The 20,204-nt window shown below is 50.7% G+C and overlaps 2 protein-coding genes across 5 annotated transcripts; one reads left to right on the forward strand and one right to left on the reverse strand.

Annotated features, from left to right (window-relative positions):
* Positions 1 to 1,428: 1,428 nt before the first annotated feature.
* On the reverse strand, positions 1,429 to 3,819 carry LOC119145418 (cytochrome b-c1 complex subunit 9). Its single transcript, XM_037381911.1, has 2 exons — positions 3,634 to 3,819; positions 1,429 to 1,704 (listed from the first exon to the last, which is right to left on the reverse strand). The coding sequence occupies exons 1-2, from the start codon at positions 3,772 to 3,774 to the stop codon at positions 1,663 to 1,665; spliced, it is 183 nt and encodes a 60-aa protein (XP_037237808.1). The 5' UTR covers positions 3,775 to 3,819; the 3' UTR covers positions 1,429 to 1,662.
* On the forward strand, positions 3,775 to 20,204 carry ZMAT5 (zinc finger matrin-type 5). Of its 4 annotated transcripts, none has more exons than XM_037381532.1 (6): positions 3,775 to 3,866; positions 8,431 to 8,663; positions 10,166 to 10,228; positions 10,441 to 10,521; positions 16,261 to 16,372; positions 19,949 to 20,204. In XM_037381532.1, exons 2-6 carry the CDS (start codon positions 8,537 to 8,539, stop codon positions 20,076 to 20,078), a joined length of 513 nt encoding a protein of 170 aa, XP_037237429.1. In that variant the 5' UTR covers positions 3,775 to 3,866; positions 8,431 to 8,536; the 3' UTR covers positions 20,079 to 20,204. The 4 variants fall into 4 exon arrangements, with proteins under 4 accessions (XP_037237429.1, XP_037237513.1, XP_037237682.1 ...); XM_037381616.1 differs by having other exon boundaries at positions 3,828 to 3,866; positions 8,428 to 8,663; XM_037381785.1 differs by lacking the exon at positions 3,775 to 3,866 and adding an exon at positions 3,920 to 4,112.

A 20,204-nucleotide genomic window follows, 5' to 3' on the forward strand; every position in this document is an offset into this window, starting at 1 on the left:
TTTACCAACTTCCGCAAATCCACTGTCAAGGGAAATCACTTGCTAGGGTAAGTCACACTCTACTCTTCTATAGCTACTGTTCTCTGGCCTAATAGCTTCATTTACTCTCTGCCAGTCTGCTACAATGCTGTCTCCCCCTTCCCAATACTGTATTCATCTTCAGTTCTTGCTTCTAAGAAGCTGCAAATCTGTATCACCTGCTCAGCACAGCGTGAAGCGATCAGCACTGCAGACAGAGCTGGTAGTAAAGCAGGCAGTCTTAACACTGTATGAGATTATCCCAAGAAAGCTAAAGCACTTCCTTTTGAGCATCTCTGTAAGAGCACAGCTGGGACTGCGAAAGCTGTAGGTTTTTTGCTCAGAAAACACAAGCACAATGTTTTTCAAGTGTTCTTTGTGTTCTTAAATGTTTTACTCCTGACACCCATTTGCAAAGCCAACAAAGCTTCCTCTCATTAGCGCTGGCTTTAACTTGCCCCTGCCCCATCCATTGTTTATTTTCACTAATAAGGATGAATTTTTAGTGAGGCCGGAGAGATGTGGTTGCTGGGCTGCTATAGTGGGAAGGGCAGGAGTCACACAGCTTGATCTTCCTACAGCCACTTGAGACCCCAGAGTAATTAACTGAATCATTACCCCAAGTAGTGCCTGAATAGCCCTTCCCTGTGAAGAAAGATGGGTTTGAAATGGCCACGGAGAACAGGGGTAGTCTCTTCAGTTGCTGAGAACAGAATTACTCCTTCCCCTGTGACGGCTGCTGGAGTAGAGGCTGGAGGAGCAAACGCTCCTTGCACAGTCAAGTGATTCCCCTCCCTTCAGAGCAGCTCCCCTTTGATCAGACAGGATGCAGGCAGGCTTGTAGGATACTACACAAGCCTGACAAGACAATTCTGCCCTCAAGCTACTGGAAGAGCTGAAAAGTACAGAACTAGCTATTAAAGAGATCTACATCCCATTTCAGTAGGTTTTGGACAAGGCGAGTTACACACCATCCCCATTTTCAGCCCAGCAGACTGATTGATGGGCGCACACCAGCACTCACCTGTAGTAGTTCAGGGGTCAGAGAGCCAGCAGCAAGGCAGCAGCATTGGGGAAGGATGACAGGTTAGGAACCAACCTGGTCTTGCATCAAAGGTGTAAATGACTTAAAGAGCATGTAAATGATTTTAAGTCACTTTTCTGTGACCAAGACCAGAAGAAAGCAGACAGCTCCTTACCCCTCTCAAAGTTCTCACCAGGCAGAAGCCAAGGGTAGTGTCAGTAGACCACAGCTGTATAAATGCTTTCAGGTCTTTCAAAGTTTTTGGACATTGTGATTTCTTAGTGTCCTGAAACTAAGGTGTAGGGCCATATTTAAGCACTCTCCATCTACCAGATAAGGAGAAGTGACAAGCAGGCCAAAGGATGAGTCAGGTGAACACACAGACATAAGACACGGACCAAGAATTTTTTATTTTAACACAGTAAGTTTGATTACAGCAGCAGAACTCCTTGAGTCCATCTCAGTTTAAATCATATCAGTAGGTGGCTGATATAATCTGGCTCGGAGTTGTTCAGTCAGGATTCCATTTCCGTTTTGTTACAACCACTTTCAGGAGGCCAAATCCTTCTCTGCAGCATCTTTTGCCACCCCAGGCTGGATCCTGCTGCTGAGCATTTCAATCACTTTTCCTCATACTTGTGCTTGATGTGTTTCCACAGTTTCTGTATGCAAAACAAAAAAACCCAAACCTGAATAGTAATCTTAGCCAGCTTTTCCATAGTCCTAGGATAAAGTTTTGCTTTAAAATGCAAGTTATGAAATCTAAATCCATGACATGCAATAACAAGATGGGGAAAGAAGAGTTTAGACAAAAATACATCCACAAGTACCAGCAGGGCACAGGACAGCGTGGGTACTGTCATCTGTGCCTCCCCGCTATGCAGTGGCACTCCCTGCTCCACAACAGCAAGAGTCCCACACAAAGGTTTTGGGAGGAGCAGCAAGATGGCAGCTGAGAAGCCACAAGCCTGCTCTGGGGGCATGAAGCTGCTTTCTGCTGTGGAACAGTTTGTCCTCCTCCTGCTTTGTCTGTCCCCTCCACCTTCCCACTCTTCTTTCGGAGCTTAGCAAGAACAGCACCCACTGATACTGCTGTGCCTCAGCTCCCCACACTTGTCCTGCCTGTGGAGGAGGCAGCAGATGGAGTCCTGTACCTGGGTCTGTGGGACAGGGAAGGCATGCAGGGGGCTCCGCAGCTTTTTGACTAGACGAGGAGGAAGCTGCAGACATCCCACCTCCCCTGTTCTCCTACTCCGCGAGCCAGAGATTATCAGAATATTCCAGTCACATTGCCTCAGCTTCCCACACAGGCTGGAAAGGGCACTTCTGCTCCCAGAGATACAAAATGCACAGAATCCTGTTTCAGGCACTGAAATTTGCTGGCACAATCAGGACTGCGGGAAGTGCTGCGCAAAAGTAACACATGTACCGTGCTTTGCTGTTTGTTGCAGACAATGCTTTAGATTTTCAAAAACAGTTAGCTTCCTTTATAATGCCATTTCCCGACACTGCTTGAGACAACATTAGCATGCAGAAAATTAATGCTACAATTAAGAAAAAGGAGCAGAGTGCAAAGCTGAGGTTCAGATGTGATTTTATGTCAGGTTTTAACAAATTACTGTCGCTAAAAAGCAGAAGAAAGGGACCCTGGTCTTGCTCTTTACTGTGTTTCCTCAGCTCACCCAACCCCTTGTGAGTTACTTCAGAGCAGTGAAGATGTCACTTTGTGTGGTATCAGTTTACAGCTGGTTTCATGACCTGCTTCAGAAGGCCAAAGAGCAGATATCACGCTGTCAAGGAAGGCACAGGGAAGCTCTCTTCTGCCTCGGAGCCATTAAGGTGGCCTGGCTATCCAGGGAAACTGCGCCCTGGGTGCTCCAAGAGCCCCAAGGCACATCAGCACTGCAGGATAGGGAAGAGTACTGCTGCGCTGCAGATGGGGACGTACAACACACTACGTTTGTCGTTTTATTGTACTTGGTGCAAGATGGAAATAACAGCACCTTCTGCCTTTTCTTAGGGCACGCGTTGTACTGCCTCATCCTGTCCAGGAAACCGGTTTATGTCCTGTCCATGTGACTCAGTATCCAGGCAGGTATCACAACTCTATATCACAGCTCTACTTTGAAATACAAGGCCGACTTGACCCATCTGATCTTAACGTTCATGCCCGGGACAGCAGACCCCACCGTGCTGCATGGGTCACGGGTTGTTACCCGCTCCCCCTGCCAAGGGCAGACCGAGACAGAGGCAGGGTTGGGGCCTACGGTGCGAGCCAGCACGCCCCACCTGAACCTCCTGCACCCACCGGCTGTGACACCCGTTGCCCTGCGGCCCCGCAGCCGCAGAAGCCCAAGAACACCGCGAAGACCTGCCCGCCAGCCGCCGCGACAACAGCGAAGCCCCCCAGATGGGGCAGCCGCCGCACGGCAGCGCCGGGCTGCGGCCCCAGCCCTCGGGGGAACGGCGGCGGCAGGTGGCCGGGGCCGCCAGGAGCGGGCCTCAGGGCTGGGCCCAAGCGGGGCCGGCTTGACCTTCAGGGCCGGGCCTAGGCCTGGGAGGCCTCGCGGCGCGCCGCCGCCCTCCCTTACCCCCTCGTTGAGGTGCTCGAAGATGGCGTCGGCGCCCTGGTCGAAGGCGCGCTCGAAGAGGACGGCGCCCAGCACGATGGTGAGGGCGAAGGTGGAGGTGCGGCGGAAGAGCGCGCTGTACGCCTGCCGCAGCAGCACCATCTTCCCGCCGCCCTGCGCGTGCGCGGCGCGCAGCCCGCTGGGAGGGGAGGGGACGCTCCCGGCAGGCACCGCGCGGCCCGGCCCGGCGGGAGGTGAGTGCGGGGAGGGAGGGGGCCGGGGCGGTGGGAGGCGGGTTGAGGGCTCCGCTCGGCCTGTGGGATAAGGCACCGCCTCCTCCTGGCGCCTTTTCCCTTCCCGGCACCCCGGCCTTCCCTTCAGCGGGCCCCGCGGCGCATCCCGAGGCTTTACTGTCCCTTTTCTGGGGTGCCGCGGCCCGGTTTGCGCAGGCCGGTGGGCTGCAGGCCTCACCTCAGCTACAGCGAAGTGAAGGGCCTTGGGTGAGCTCCCCCGCTGCGGGGTGGGCCTGGTGCTGGCTGTGGAGTCTGGGGCAGGAGACACCCCCTGCCAGGGTGACCTGCAAAGGGTGAAACGGAGAAAAAGGTTTTGTGTTCGTGTTCGCATCTGCTGGGGGTAGTTTGGGTGTTTTCTTGTTGTCCGGGCCGCTGCGAGGGCAGTGAGGAGCAGCAGCTGCGAAGTCTGAACTGGGGGTGGGTGTTGTGGCTCATAAAAGATGGAGGAATCTCAGATAGCTGCTCCAGAGGCCTTGGGAAGAGCATGGTGTGGCCCTGGGTGGCATCACTGAAGTGGAAATGTTCCCATTTGCCACCCTCTTTTCATGGTTTTCTTTCTGTTTAACCTCAGTAAGGGCAAAGGGGCCTCAGGGTGGCTCCAGCACCGATGGGAAAGAGAGGTGAATTTGGGTATAGAAAAGGACAGACAAGGCGGGCAGGGAAATCTTAAAATTGAAATCATCCCTCTGAAGAACTGTTCTTACACAAAGGTCTACGTTCAGTTTCAGAACGGATCCTCAAGTGACACTTGCCCTATCGTTTCATTTGTCTCAGCCGCTCAGAAACAGTACATAGTCTGGCTATGTAGTCATTTATCATTACTTGTGTTTGGGGACCCTGCGTGCAGCTACTGTGGAGATTCATACGATTTCTGTGGTAGGGCAAAGCCTCTGCTTGTGCTGGAAGCCCATGCAGAGGCTGGAAGGTGCCTGACATATTCCTCTGCCCTGTGTATAGAGTTATCCCTTAGGCCAGCCCTTTGCAAAGCTCAGTTATTATTTTTCAAAGTTAACTGCTAGGGATTGTCTCCAAGACAAAGCTCCCCAATAACCTATAAACTGCTACCACTAGGATGGGTTTGCATAATGGACAGGTCACTGTTTATCCTGAATTGAGCTCTGGATTTACACCGGGTGTAATGGTAATCAGAATCTGTCCCACTGTCATTGTGAAGGTGCTGGCAGACTGCCGGTGTTTCGTGTGTTCCCGTAGAGATATGAGCACATTTAAATTGGCAGCTGAGAAATCATAAGCTTGACACTTGGATTTAATTAACTTCACATCTGTCTGGATATCCAAAGTGGCTGAAATGGCCCCGAGCCTGGGCTATAAGAAAGCAGGAAATTGAGATCAAGGCCCAGCAGCAATTCTCAGGGTTCAGCGTGGAGAAAAGCAGTTACACCCTGATGAAAACACATCTGCTGTCTGCCAATTTCTGGGTCACCTTCTTCCCTATGTCCACATCTTGGAGAAATCAATGAAAGAACCCCTGGAGAGTCCTAAAGAAAATCTGTAGCTAGTACAATGTGGACTGTTTTGGCAGCAATTTGAGAGGGGAAAACGTAGGATGGTGCACGTGAGATCTTGCCTGGAGTTTTACCATGCAGCTCAGCCAGATGAATGAAACACCTGCTAGGTGTCTTCAAACATGCTGTTTCTTATAAAACATTCCTCTGAGAGGCTTACAGCGGAGGATTTTTTTGTTAATACTTTTAAGCATTCGAGATACAAGACAAAGCCTCAGGTTTTTTGTATTTGGATTTATGCAGAAAGACTTCTAAGCTGGTATGAAGCCTGTCTGAAATTGTTTATAGCTGTCTGTGGGTCCAGGGGTCTATTCACCTGAATTCAATTGCAAATTAGGGTCTAGAAATGTTAAGAGGAAATGGCCAGGCTGAAGCAGTTCTTTATAAAGCAGCTACATTTACTTTTATTTCATAATGAGTAAAATGGATTTAATTAGAAAACATCTCTGTTTTCAACTGAATAACGCTCTTTGTTTACTGTTTGAGCCGTTTGGGAAAATGGAAATAGGTTAGCCAGTGCTGCTCAGAAGCAGCTTTTATTCCTACATACTAGTTCAGCGCAAAGCAAAGCACTGTGGATTGCTGATACTGCAGAGAGTTGTCAGAATCCAGCCAAGATAATCCATGCAATTGAATTCATAAAAAGATAGAAATAAGTGTTCAGTGTAATCTATGGAGGGGGCGATCTCTGGGAGAATCTGATGCTCCTCTAATTGCTTTTTTTTTTATTTCGTTCATCCCCTGTAATGGGAGTTACTGGAAGAATTTGGGAGCCGGCACCTCTGGGGTGTGGGATCTGGCTGCCTGAAATCTGTAGCAGCTTTCTGCCCTCCTTGTTGGGGAAGGAGGGGGAACGAGCTTCTGTAATTATTGCTGTCGGGGTGATGAAAGGAAAAGTTTGAAATATGATTTCAAAGGCTGGCTGCTGCTGGGCTTCTGCAGGCAGAATTCCCATTGAGATCTGTGGAAACTTGTGTGGGACCACTGCAGAATCTCATTTGTTTTCCTCATTCACAGCAGCTGCTTCTGCAGAGATGGAGTGCAGGAGCCAGCAGCTGAAACAGGAAGCTTTTATGTTACCAGAAACTTTGGGAGACTATGGCATAAGATGCAGAATGGGGATTTTTCAATACTTAAAAGCCACAGCAGCGCTTGCCAGCAGCCCAGACACTGAGGGTAAGAGTCCCTCTGGATTCCAACAGCCCCACCCCAGTGCAGCAAAGCTGGCTGCCAGGCTGGCTGCAGAACTCTGGGATGATCTAGTAAAGGTTGCAGGAAAACTGTGGGTTAATGTTCATTAAGCAGCACTAGGGTTTAGGTTTCTTGGGCGGAAATAGGACAATTTCAGACCTCGAGCCCTACAGAGCCCAGTTACACCTTCCAGGCAGGAGCCAGATCTGACTGCATTTGCAGGTGAAGCAGTTTGCATCAGGGAGAGGTGGCTGGCTGGCTGATCAGCATCACCTCCCAACAAGATATTTGATCAGGAGAACAAGGAAAGAACCTGAAAACAAAGAAATTGCAAGTTCAGTTGGAGTCTTGGAACATTTTGCCTTCAGTGCGAAGGTTTGCAAGCTGATTCAAAAAAATCAGGTCTTTTCATTGAATGCAGCTGGATGCAGATGGAGGAGACTACATTTTAACTTGTGGTGTGAGGCCTGAGAGGTTTCCAGGGACTTGGTTTTGAAGCGGCAGTTCTTGGGAGTGGGGGCAGGAAGGAAGTTCAGCACAGCTGCTCATGAGATGCCAGGGTGGATGGATGGCTGGCAGGAGGGCTTGGCAGAACTGCCTTAGCTCAGCATGCTCAGCTCTGAGGGATTGCCGGTTGCTGCTGCTCTTCCTGCTGATTCTGAGGAATCGTTGGGGAGGCTGTGATTGATTCTGACACTGTTTTATTTATAAAATCTTTATTTCTTGCACCGGTCTCCATGCCATTTTTTAAATGCATTTGGCTGTCAAGGTGTCAAAAACTGGAGAATTGCTTTTGGAGTTTATCTCTCAGTCCATCCATCTTTAGCATTTATCAGGAACCTTTATATCACTTGGGAGAGGACTTACAGTTCCTCCAGGATATCTGTTGCACCTCCAGCAAGGTCAGCCAGTGGCGCCAGGGCTGCACTTAATCACAAAGCCCATCTCCTCTACCAGAGTCTGGGCTGCTCCAGGCCCAGAACAGATGAGAGCACCCAAATTCTGGCCTGTTACTTCTTGAGACTCCACAGCAGAGCCTCCGGACTACAAATACACGTGTGATAATCCCCCCTCCACTGCGGGAGGAAAAGGACTGGGCACCTCCACGTTGTTTTCAGTGGCCATGGAGTTGGGAGTTCTTTCTTCCTGGCTGTAAGGCTGTTGTGATCTTAGTTATTGCAAGTGCTGTACTCAGTGAAGGAGACATAGGCTGGGGAGGATGAGGAGAGCAGTCCTTGATGTACAGGAGTAAATAGGTGGCTAGTGAACTGAATGAAATGCTGTGTCTTTTAGTGTTTGTAATGCCACTTCCCACTTACAGTGCAGGTGAGATCAGCTTTTTATTCCATCTTTAAGGAGTTGCAGAGTTTCTTCCTTACCTTGTAGAGATCGTCACAGGGTAATTTCCTTCCTCATGCATAGCAGCTTCTGTGGAGGTTGTCTGGGGTTAAAGTCCTGGGGCCCCAGGTGGAGACTGTGGCATGGACATCTAGTTCCTTCTCTTTGCACTTTGGATGGTTTGTACGGCACGTTCCGTGGTGCAGGTCGTGGCTAGGTGTTGTTGGCTCTCTAAGGTCTCAGTTTTGTGTGGTCTAAACTTCAGCACACCCAGGGAGAATTCTTTCAGCAGAGCTGTTGTTGCTTTGAGTAATAGAGGTTAAGAAATGTGGATCCAAGCCTGTTCTGCCCTGTATGTGCAGCATATGCTGCCTTACCCGTCTCTGATGGACAAGAATGTATACTATTGGGTGTCACCTCTCTCAGTCTGCGAGCCCTAAATGATTTGTGTTCTTCTCCTTTGGAAGCAGGCGCTATAAATCTTGGATCCTACATCCCCAGGGCAGGCATGGCTGGACGCCAAGGATCTGTCTGATGGTTCCCAGGCCATGCTGATGCTGCTCTGCTGGAAGAGAGATGGGGAAAAGATACTTCTGTGACTACTGTGACAGGTCCTTTCAGGACAACCTTCACAACAGGAAGAAACACCTCAATGGAGTGCAGCATCTCAGGGCTAAGAGAGTCTGGTATGACTTATTCCGAGGTGGGTACTGCCAACTGTCTGCCTCTCCCTTTCTGGGACTGGGGAGGTGATTGATAAGGGATGGGGAAATAGATAAATCAGCACTGATGATTTATATTCAGATTGTCTGTGCCACTGAATTACAGACTTGATACTGTCGCTGTCAGGCAGTCTCAGAGGCAAAACCCTTACGAGTCTGGGTGTGGGACGGTTCCCCGTCAGCTGGGAGATGAAATGAGAAGGAAGAGATAGGGAAGTTGTTGCTGCGAACAGGAGTTGCAGGTAAAGCTCTCTTGGCATCATGAGCAACTCTTGAGACAGGAGACATGAAAGAACAAAGTGAGTTACAGCTCCTGAAGGTGAGAAGTCCTTCTGCAAACCAGGAGTTGCAGGCTGTGTTTGTCTCCTGGCTAGCTAGGTGAGGGATATCCTGCGGAGCTCTGGGTGACTCTGCTGTCTGCTTAACCATTGTGGAAGTTGAGAGGGTTCTCTGTAATGGCCAAGTGTGGAGGACCAACAGCCCCAGCTCAGGTCTAGCTGGGTCCATGATGGTGAGGCAGATTACCTAGTACTTGACTTCTCACCAGGCTGCAACCCTTGATTTAACTCTGATTGATAACATTCCTCATCTTATCCCTGATTAGGGGGTTCATCTCCTCTTGTCTCTAGACTCTGTGGCCTGACATCAGCCAGTGGAAGTTCTTCCACAGTCAGTGGGAGCTGCTGTATCTTTGAGGCTCATTTTCCCCAGGACATCTCTGGGAGATGAAGGACCATTTCAGTGGTGTCCACTGGAGACTCTGAACTGGGTTCTGTGAGGCCTCCCACAGAGCTTTTCTGAGAGCTCTGTGAGTCCGTCTGATCTTTCTCTGCTACACAGAAGTGCTGCAGTCCTTGCTTTTCTGTCATGCTTCTTTTCTTCTACTGGCATGGGGAGAAGGCATGAAGCAGAAAGCAAAGGTGATATTTGCAAGCCAGTGAAAAGCTGAAGCCAGGAGTGCAAAGAGGGACTGTTAATTGGCAGTTTGTCTGTGGCTTAAGTTCTGGTTGTCCTGTAAAGTGGCTTCCCACTAGACCACAGAGCTGTTTGGGACCATGATACGATGGGGTACTGTCGCGACGGAGGGAAGACACAGTCACTCAATATAAGTGATCAGCAGACTTCGTTTATTGTACCTTACAGTCACCTTTTATGCCTTGTTATAATTAGCTCATACATATTACGAAAGTTAAGCTCATTATTGGTTAGTTGCCTAAATATCAAGCCCACCCCTAGTTTCTCTTCTGTAGTTATCTGTTCCCACCTGCAACATTCTTTTCCCACCGCGATCTTCCTGTTATTGTGTAACAAGAACAGCCAAAGACAGTGTATTTTTGCTTTACTTCAGATAAGCTGAGAGCGATGTGCATTTTTGTCCAGCCAGCTGGACTATGTCTATGTGACCCTTTTCAGCTAGCCAGTTATCCACAGGGTACTGCTGTGCAAGACATCTTTACCCTGTTTTGTCCTTTGTCTGCCCTAGATGCTGCTGCTATCCTGCAAGAGGAGCAAACCAAGAAACCTTGTCGGAAGTTTCTGCAAACAGGTGAGGACTTCTGAGGTAGGAAAAACTGCCTGAGCTCCAGCAGCCCAAGCCTGTTCTGGAGAGCTCTGGCATGTGTGTTTGTCTTGGAGGGAGCGAAGGGCTTGGGCCTCTGTGCCTGGCACACAGGTGTGATGGATCTTGGGTTTGCGTACGCATTTACAAGGGAGAACCTTGTGTGCAGCTCTCATGGAGCTCCATGGCTTTTGTTCCAGGACAGTGTGATTTTGGGTCCAACTGCAGATTTTCCCACATGACAGAGCAGGACCTGGAGAAGCTGAGTGCCCAGGTTCAAGGTGAGTCCTCAAACAAGAAAATTTCCTGGGGTCTCTGAGGAGTGGGAGTTGCTGCAGGGAGTTTGGGCTGCAAAGGGGCATGTGAGGGGTTGTGCAGCAAGAGCCTGTGATCCCATGTTGCCTGTATGCATCAAGCCGAGCATGGATCCCTCCCGCCTGCCTCTCAGTGCTATGTAAGCCTGTAGCATGGCTGTAAGTGCTGCAGTTTTTCATATGCTTCCTGCTCTTGATCTGCTGGCACAGACACAAACCTAGAGTTGAGCAATGCTGTTACTACTTCGCAGCAGAGAGTGGGCTTTCTGAGCCCTTGGGGTTTTGTACAGTCAGGGAATAAAAACTGTCAGCAGCAGAGGGCACTGGTACATCACTTCCCCTTAAATTTATGGATTTGATTTCCCCCTGCCTTTCATTACCGGGAGCTGTTGCTTCCACTCTTGGGAAGAGCCAGTTTTTTCTGTCAGTTGGGTTGTCCTGAGGAGAGGACATGGGGTCTTGGATCCAGAAATGGCCTTTGCTCATGTGGCTTTGGGTGGGACTGAAGTTTTGGCAGAGGATGAATGGCAGCTGCTCCACTGCTGTGGGTCTCCAGAGCACTATTGAACTTTTTCATTCTGTGAGTACCACCTCCTTGCCCTAAAAGGGGTAGCAGCTCTGTTTTCTCTATAGGATCCGTTACTTTGGTGGTTAGAGAAAATGTGAGTGAGGTGTTGGTGAGAACTTATGGAATGGTTGAGGTCTCCACTGGAAATCCTCTAGTCCCAACCCTGTCTTGCTCCAAGCAGGGTAAACTAGAGCAAGCTGCTCAGGGCCACGTCTGGTTGTGTTTTGAGTATCTCCAAGGCTGGAGACTGTACAACCTCTGTGGGCAACCTGTTCCAGTGTTTGACCACGTTTGCAATAAAAATGTAAATTTTTTTAATTTCTGAAGTCCTGTATTTTGGTTTGTGCCCATTGTCTCCTGCCTTTGCAGGACTCCCTCCAGTATGTCCCTGTGGTACTGGAGAGCCCAGGACTGGCCACAGCACACAGACATGGGCTCATCAGTGTGGAGCAGAGAGGAATGATCACCTCCTTGATCTGCTGGCAGTGCTCTTCCTAACGCAGCCCAACTTCTGAGCAGATCTTGTGCCCGCACTGCTAACCAAAGCCAACTGTTGCTTTGCCAATAGTCTGGCAAAAACAGGCTTAAGTGTTGGAAGTGTATGTGTGTGTGTGTACATGCAAGCATACGCGTGAGATTTGGGGTGTTTGTGGGATAGACACTCTCTCCTGGCCTTCTGAGGGATCGCGTTTGGGGAGGCAGGGCTCTGGTGAACCTGGGGGAGCAGGAGGAAGGCATGCACCACAGAGCTATTCCAGTCCTCGCTGTTGCTGAGTCAGTCTGCGAGTTCCCAAGGCGACTCTGTGAATCAATCGCTGAACAACGCTGGCAGTCAATAAAATCCATCTCGTCAGGCTGCACGGGAGACGGAGCACTCCAGCCAGCCCTTCTTGGAGCAGCAGTGCCAGGCTGGCAGTCGTGCTCTTCTTCCCCGCTGCTAGCCCAGAACCTCTCCCCAGCCCTTCTCTGCTGCAGGGTTTAAGTGCTGGGCTCCCGAGAGGTGGCATAGGATGGCAGCCTATTTGCGGGAACCTGTAGCATTTCCAGTCATTAAAAGCTGTTTTATTGCAGGGGAAGTGAAAGCTCTTTGGAGCAGAGCGGAGCTGCAGGGGAAGGCTGGCAAGCTCCTCTGCGCTTGGGCAGGTTTCTTTGCCAATTACACTTGTTATTGAATATTGACTTCTGTCAAATGGGCCAGGTGTAAGTGGAGAATTGGCTAGTGAGAGAGCTGATTCCTGGGAGATTACTTGGAAACCTTACATTCATATTACCAAGTCAAACATTTAATTAAACAATTAGACTTCAAGGAGCTATGGCCAGGTGACGGCAGGGTGCCTCGTCCTTGGCTGTGCTGCTCTAACGTGAATGCCTTATAACGTAGAGCTAAATCCTGCTCACCTCTCTTGTGGTGTTGCTCCATGGAAATGCCGTGTGAGCAGGCTGAGAATCACACAGACCTCTAAAGTTTGTGACTTTAACACTGCTAAACCATGATGGTACTTTCTTTATCATGTAAATATTGAACCTGTCCCTGAATCCGTATTAAGTGTTTGGTGTTGGCAGTTCTGTTTCAGTGAGCTCTCCTTGCTAACGATGTGGTGTTATTACAGCCAAAGGAAACGTTACATTATTCTTAACATTTGGCCTCTTTAATGCCGGGAATTCACCTTGTTGTTTGTGTTAGTCTTGTGGGTTAAGCAGGACAATTTCTGGACGATTCACTGTTCTGTAACAGCTTAGAGCGTGTCCTAGTTTGGCTTCAGCATTTCTGCACCCTGTAGAATATACTCACCAACAAGCAACAGTTTACACCTTCAGCAGGGAGGGAGGCATATTCCCAGCTGTTCCTGCATCAGAGCATTAGCCTTCTGCATCTGCTGCATCATTCATCAGCAAGACACTTCCAGGCTGTCATTTTAAGTACAGTCGTGTCAGGAAAAGTCACTGTCAAATTGCCATCTTCTTGCTTAAAGTTATTGGCTCCCCACTAATCTGCGTCACTTCTGCTGGTAATATTGACACAAGCCAGCCTCTTTGGTGAGCTCCAGCTAGCTGGATCTGCAAGGGGAGAGTAAGGGCACAGTTGGGTGAGTGTTTGCAGTATATCTGTGTGATTGAAAGAATATGAGTGACTCTGCTGGGGGTGACTGTAGCGAACCGGTTTAACTTAGCAATGAGCAGGAGAAGGAGCGCTTTCGCAGTCGGCTGCCGCTCCTTGGCTGCAGGGTGGTAACTTCTTAAGCTGCTGACATGGCAGGGCCTCGTCAACCTCATCTCTCACCCACAGTCTGCTGCTGTTCATGTGCTCTGGAGAGGTTCGGGCTGCCACATCTTCTGGCCCAGGGAGGCAGCTGAAGGATTACATGTAAATCTCTTCACTGGGTGACCTGCTCAGTACTCATGGTTGCATCTTGCATACCGTAGTGCCTTGTTGAGGAAGAAAACTCATGCTAAAAGTTGCATGGGGAGCAAAGGTAAATCTGGACTCCAGCTTTGGCATCATTAGAGAGGCACTTCATGACTAGAGACACCCTTTTAATTGGCTGTAATTAGACTATGAAACAAACATCCCAGTGAGAAGGAGGAGGGGAAGCACCTTCACACCTGTCTTGCTGCTGCAATCTGGCTGGCTGCGTGACCATCTATGAGGAGTAAGGGCTGGTTACTGTGTTTCAGAGTTACACCTTGAAGTACCTGTTGACATTCAGGGGTATTTCCAACCTCATGGTGGTTTTGGTGGTCCCTGGATGGGATGTGTGTGCTTCAGAAGAAGATGCAGCAAAAGATTTGCCTTTTTGATGGGCACGCATCAAGGTGGGCGGAGCCAGACGGTTGCCTGTACCTGCTGCCTTATTTCTCAGCCTGAGGGCTGGAGTGCTTTGGAGCTGTAACTCACAGAGCTGTGTAAATGGGGAGCCAGCTGGATATCTTTCTGATCTGGACACCTGGGGCCTCATTTAGGCCAGCATGAGCCTGGAATCATTCCACTGCAGTTGGTGAGCTTTTCTGGATGAGACAGTGAGTTGTGGCTGCTCAAGTCCGTGGGCTCCCATCAGTTCCTGGTGTGACACTTTGGGGCAGTGGCCTTGGGGCTCCCTGCTCTAAACAGAGAGGCTTTGGCAGTTTTTGGTCTGTTCTGTGTTGGGGCTTGGAGTTGGATGAAAAGGAAATCTCAGTGGTAGGTAGAGGCGAGAGAGGTTTCTCTCTGTGATTTTCTTCCCTGCCTCGTTGAAGCCTCTCGCAACCACTGCTTGTCCCCTTGCTTGATGGGGTTGTGCCCAGGCACTCAACAGATCAAGAAACCTGGAACAAAGGGAAATAACACGGCTGTGGTCAAGCTTGCCAGGGAAGTCTAACCTAGGAGCTGAATTCAGATATCCTGAATGTGAGCAGTGCCCAGCTCACCAGACTGAGCTTCTTCCTTCCCCAGTGCCCTGGCCTGGCCAGGCTATTGTGTTGACCCCAAGTAGCTCTGCTGGGCTTTGCTCCCTGGGAATGAACAACTGTGGGAGCGTTGTCTCCGAGCGTATCCTTATCGCCGGGTTGCAGAGCAGCACCTCGACATCAGGACCACAGCAGGCTGTCTTTGTGGTGGCAGGGAGTACATCGTCACCCCTCCCAGCAGCAGATGAAAAGGCTAGATGACAAATTATCCATCTCCGGCTGCTCATTGTGTAGCACATTTCTGCCATCCTTATTAATATTCAACAGGCAGATGAATAATTGGTTGCCACCAGTAGGATGAAGTGATCCTTCACTCTGCCCAAGCAATATTAATATCACACCCTGTCTGGAAACGTATAATATTTTCCTTAAACGTGTGACATATGGCATGTAGGTGTGGAGCAGGCTCCTGGTGGGCATGGCTGCAGGTGGCTGCTGCCAGGCTGGGACTATTGGCAGGTTGATCTCTAAATGGGATCAGGGTTCCCCCAGAGCGCTTGTCCCTGGAGGGTTTGGTGAGCGGGACAAAAGGGAATGACACACAGCTGCCTGCTTCTTTTTTATTAACATCGGTGTTTGTTTAAAAAAGTATCACATTCCCTTTTCTGTTAGGTGGGAACTTTCCACTAGGCTGGAGATCTAAGAGCTCTGAGCATCTCCTCAGCCCACTCTGCCTGACGTGCTGGCAGCAGTATGGCTGTGTCGTTCACATCAAGGACTTGTGCTAGACCCTGTTCTCCACTAGCATCCCTTCTTACTTTGTCTCTGGTGCCAAGGGGGGACTGGGGAGCTTTACTAACTGGGCAGCTGTGGATTTCTGCCCAGTGGGAGGGACTGGGGAGTGCTGGGCTGCCCTGTTGGCTCTGTGCCCTTCTGTCTGGAGAAGACAGTGCTGCAGGACAGGGTGCTTGTGGGCATCTGCCCCACACAGCCACCCCTACAGTGACGGAGAGGTTGAAAGCTTACAAGGACCTCAGGCTGCCCTGTCTCTTGGTAGGCAGCAGAGGTTTCCTGCTGGTTTCCTTGCTCATTCCTAACTTGTATAAGAAAATGCAGGAACTTGTTCCTCTCCCTTCCTCCACCATGCTCTGCTCTGATTTTGCACCTAGGCTGAGCAGCGCTGGGCTACAGCCTCCTGCCCTGTCTCTGCAGGGGCTGGGGATGCGTCGCACAGCATGTGCCTTAGACCTGACAGCATTTCTGAAATCCCGTCACTTGGTCGTACACGCACTCTGAACCTTTCAGACTCTCATGGCCTGCCAAGTCTGCATCGATCCGGACAGACATCCCTGTCACTCCCACCTAAGTAGGCAGAGGTGGCAATGTCCCTCCTGCCAGGTGGAGGGACACATCTTTGGAAACAGCTCAGGGCCAGCAGAGGCTGTTTCAGGCAAGCATGAGGACGATCTGCCCCGGGGGGAGATGTCAGACTCCCCTCAGTTAGGTGTCCAAACTGCCACCCTGCTCACTGGCTTAGTTCTTGTTCCTGGCTCCGTCTGGCTGGAGCTGTCACCAGTGAGGAGGCCAAGCATCAGATGGCAGGTGGAGAATGGAGGAGGAGGAGGAGGAGGGGCTGCTACAGGCAAATTGCAAACTCTCCACCATAAGAAACTCTGCAGGGTAATGAGCAGTGGGTTTAATGGAGTGAAAGGACTGCAGTATGAGCGTCTGATGGCACTCTCTCTCTCAACTAGGGGAGCAGAGATCAAAGGAGCTACGACAGGAGGGAGCAGATGTCCCACCTGGCACCATTGAGGACTGGCTGGAGAAGAGAGCAAAGAGACTGAGCGCGGCTCAGAGTAACAGGTACTGGTGGCTGGGGAGCATCCCTGTGAGGGCTGGCGGCTGCTTCGAGCCCGCATGATGCAGAGGGGGATCCCACAAGAGAGTTGTGGGTGGGATAGAAGGCACAGGTGATCAGAGGTCCCTGAGCTATCATTTAACACTCGGCCTGCCAGCGCTGTGCACCTGCTCCTAGCACATGCTACAGACGGGCATATGGATCTGGTCTTGCACACCTGCATCAGAGATGTGTGCACGTTGCTTCCTGTGTACCCAGGGGGACAAGACAGGCCTTGATGCGTGCGGGAAGGCGGCGCTGTTATTAATGCTGGGAGTTCAGTGGCAGGAGCCCGGCCTCTTCTGTTGACAGCTTCTCCATCCTCTGCCTGCCATGTCTACACATCTCTGCCAGTCCCTGCCAGTGAAAGGGTGGAATTAGCTCCTCCTCACAGCATTCATTCGGATTGGGGTGCCTGCCGGTGCCTGCTGTTTCTTTGCTCACCTGACTGTGCCGCAAGCTTAATTGGATGACATTTGGGCGGGTGCCAAATCTCTCTTTGTTCTTTTTCTGTTTCCTCCTGTCCTCTCTGCTTTGGTCTGGGCAGGATCTTCCTTCTGGTGCTTGTCTGGGCTTGTTGCTTTCTTTTTGACTCCATCCATCAGCTTGCCTGCTCTGAGCCTTGCAGTGGTGCTCCGAGACAGATGGAACCTTCCTGCCCCACACCGTACACTTCATTTGCCCCATTTTGCTTGTCCTGCCTGTGAATTTTTTGATCTGCAGATGGATCGTCTCTTACAGAAAATAGCCATCAGTATACCCTGAGGAATTTCCAGACCCTTGTAACTACTTCATCCCCGCTGCCTCCAAAGATGCACAAGGCTTGAGATTTCTAGGGTTGTTTGCTTTCTACCCAGCCTGTCTGTCCCTCCAGGCTCAGAAACCATCTACTACAGGAACTAAACACCAACTACTCAAAGCTTCTTTTCCTCTGTCCGGCCTTGCTGACACCTGTCCCTATAATTTCTCTTCTCTTGTGCTTCTCCAGCCCCAGCATTGCCCTTCCAAGCAACTGTGTTTTGACGGAGGTCTGCCAGAGAAGTTATTTTGCATTGCCAGGGAAGAGGGTCTGTTTAAGGCCGGTCCCTGTGCTCCTGGCGCCCAGGGAGTCTTATGTTCCTCCTGAAAATGCTTTTAAGGACAAGGAGCTCCCTCTCCCTCCTGCAGTCCTCAAGGTCCCTGAAATGTGACAAATCTCTGGCAGGATCTAACGGTGCTTTGGGGAATTTGTGGGTTTGGATGATAACCTGCCATGGGGCTCCCTTGCCTGGCTGGTAATGTCAATAAAGACCATTAGTCTGCACAAAACAGTAGAGAAAGTGCTCTTGAGGGCAGTCATCTCTAAAAGGAGATGCTAGAGACCCAGCTCCACCTGTCTTCTCTGGCAGCACTGAGTAGGAAGGATTCAAGCTGCGATGTAAGAGGTCTTGGAAGTGTGATCTCCCAGAGTGTGATGGGAAGCCCTTGCTGTGTTAAGCCTCAGCCTGTGAGCGTAGTTGAGTTTCTGTCTCTGCCTTGCCAGGGGCTTTCTAGCAGGATACCTGGCAAGCAGCCACAGCTGGAGCTACTGCCTTGCAGTCTCCAGGTACACCACAGTGCAAAGAAAACACCACACTGGATAAGAAGTGGCCCCCTGCAGCCTTGGCAGAAGGGTAGCACTTTCTTAAAGGCAGTAACTTCAGCACCATTTGTGTCACCTGAATTAGCCCCATGGATGGAGAGTTGCCACACTGCCTTCCACCCATCGTTTGTGCAGCTGCTCTCCCAGCTTGGCTGGGCTCAAAGGGACAATCTTCATTTGGAAGCCTCCACCTAATGTGTATTTTCAAAGTTCCACTGTGCCATGGCTTTCTGGAGAGCTGGGGTGGAGCTGGAAGGAGTTTGTGTAGTTCTCTTAGCAGTAGAGCTCTCTCAGGGTGTGACTGATTTTTAACCTGATTTCCAAAGGAAGTGGAATGTGGCGGTGCACACGAGTGGGTGCTTCTGCCGTAACCGCCGTGGAGCCCACTACTGATTGCCATCAGAAGGGGGTCTGAGCCCTCAAAGGTACTGAGGCACTACAGGTTTCATGAACACAGAGGTGGGTAGAGGAGAGGGATCCCATTAATGCCTTTGGAAATATTCTTGACCCTTGCTAGACACCAGAGAATCCACGTGGGACAGCCATTCTGAATGCTCCAGCTGTAGGTATACCTTTGATAGCACTTGTATCTTATGAGACCCTGGGGAATTGAGTACCCAGACAGCATCTTCCCTATTGATTAGTTCTGCAGCTCACAGAACAGCTCATTAGTTGATAGCTGTGTTGTTCCACCTTGCAGCATGTCTTGTCCTGCTCCCCACCCCACCATACTGCTGCTGCGGGGGCTCCCCTGTGTGTGAGTGACGGTGCCTGGATGTAACAAAAAATATTCCTGCCCGAGAGGGGCTTGGTGTGTGCCCTAGCAGTCTTGTCTCATCCCCGGCTCTGAAGAATCCCCACCAAGGGGTTAAGCATTAGACCAAATGACTTTGCTCCGTGTTAGTTGCCTAGAAAACACTGCACTCAACTTCTGTAGCTGGCTTTCAGCCATGTGTCGGCCCTGCAGGGAGAGGAGGGTGCTGCTGCTCCAGAGCATTATGTAAAGGAGTTTGATTAGATTTCTTCTGGCATTACAATTAAAAAGATTCATCAGGATCAGAGGTAGAGGCCTGAGAAGCTGGAAGCCTGTGCTAAAGAACAAATGAGTTTCCTGCACTCAGGAATTAATGGAAAAGGTACGTTTCCCATGAATTTAAACCTGCCCTGGCCAAGCATTTTCTTCAGCTGGAGACAAGGGAGCGATGCTTCTTGCTTTTCCACTTCTTCAGTCAGGTGTGGTGTTTGCAATGACCTCAACTAGTAAACCTGAGGGAGAGAGGCAGGCTGTGAGTTGGAGGAGGAAGCCTGTTCCCTCTGCTGAAGGGTGCTTCTGTTAAAACACCCCATCGTTTTGGCAGTTTCTCCGTTTCCGAGGGGTCCTTGTCCTTTGGGAAGTGCACAGCTGGTTTGGGATTCAGGCTGCTCAGAAAGAAACATCTGCTAATTTTGTTTGCTCTTCTCAAAACTCATCTGTTTGAAGAGTTGAGAGCAGCTGGAGTGGGAGGGGAAGGGGCCAGCCTTGCTCCCAGCACGAGGCCTCTCCTGCCAGCAGCTGTGCCTGGGGCTGGCACTGCAGCCCCTTTCAGGGGGCTGTGCCTGCTCTCCCCCCCCCCCTCCCCAGCAGACCCCCTTACCTTACTGCTCCCACCTTTGTTTTCGGTGGCACGCGCTGCAGCAGCAAGCACTGACTGCCTGAATGGGCTGGGGGTTGGTTACACAGCAGTCCTGCTGTTGGATTTGGGGGGGGAGGGGGGTAAATATACCTGCTTGTTGATAACCAAAACCCTCCTCTGCTGCACCCCTCCTCTTCTGGGAGCTAGTGGAGGGGGCACAGGGAAGCTCAGCCCCTCAGCAGGGCCTTGCTGTCGAACTGAGGCAGCCCTGGCTCACCTCTGCCCCTTCCCTCTCCCCACCTCCGCAGTGCTCTGCCTGAGAAACCAGCTCCTTTCCAGTACCCGCCAGGCTGGCCACCAGTGCAGGATCTGCCCCCGTCTCTGCAGGCCCCCCCACCCGGAGGGTGGCCAGTCCCCCCCAACCTGCAGTGGGGCTGAGGCGCAGGGATCCCTGCAGAGGTTGTGCTGGAGACGGACTTCTTCCTCACCTGCTCTAAGAAAAGGACAGAATTATTTATATACACTTTTCATATCAATAAAAGCCTTCCCCCCTGTTGCAGCCTG

The sequence above is a fragment of the Falco rusticolus genome, chromosome 1, assembly GCF_015220075.1.
Source record: "Falco rusticolus isolate bFalRus1 chromosome 1, bFalRus1.pri, whole genome shotgun sequence".
Classification (NCBI taxonomy): domain Eukaryota; kingdom Metazoa; phylum Chordata; class Aves; order Falconiformes; family Falconidae; genus Falco; species Falco rusticolus.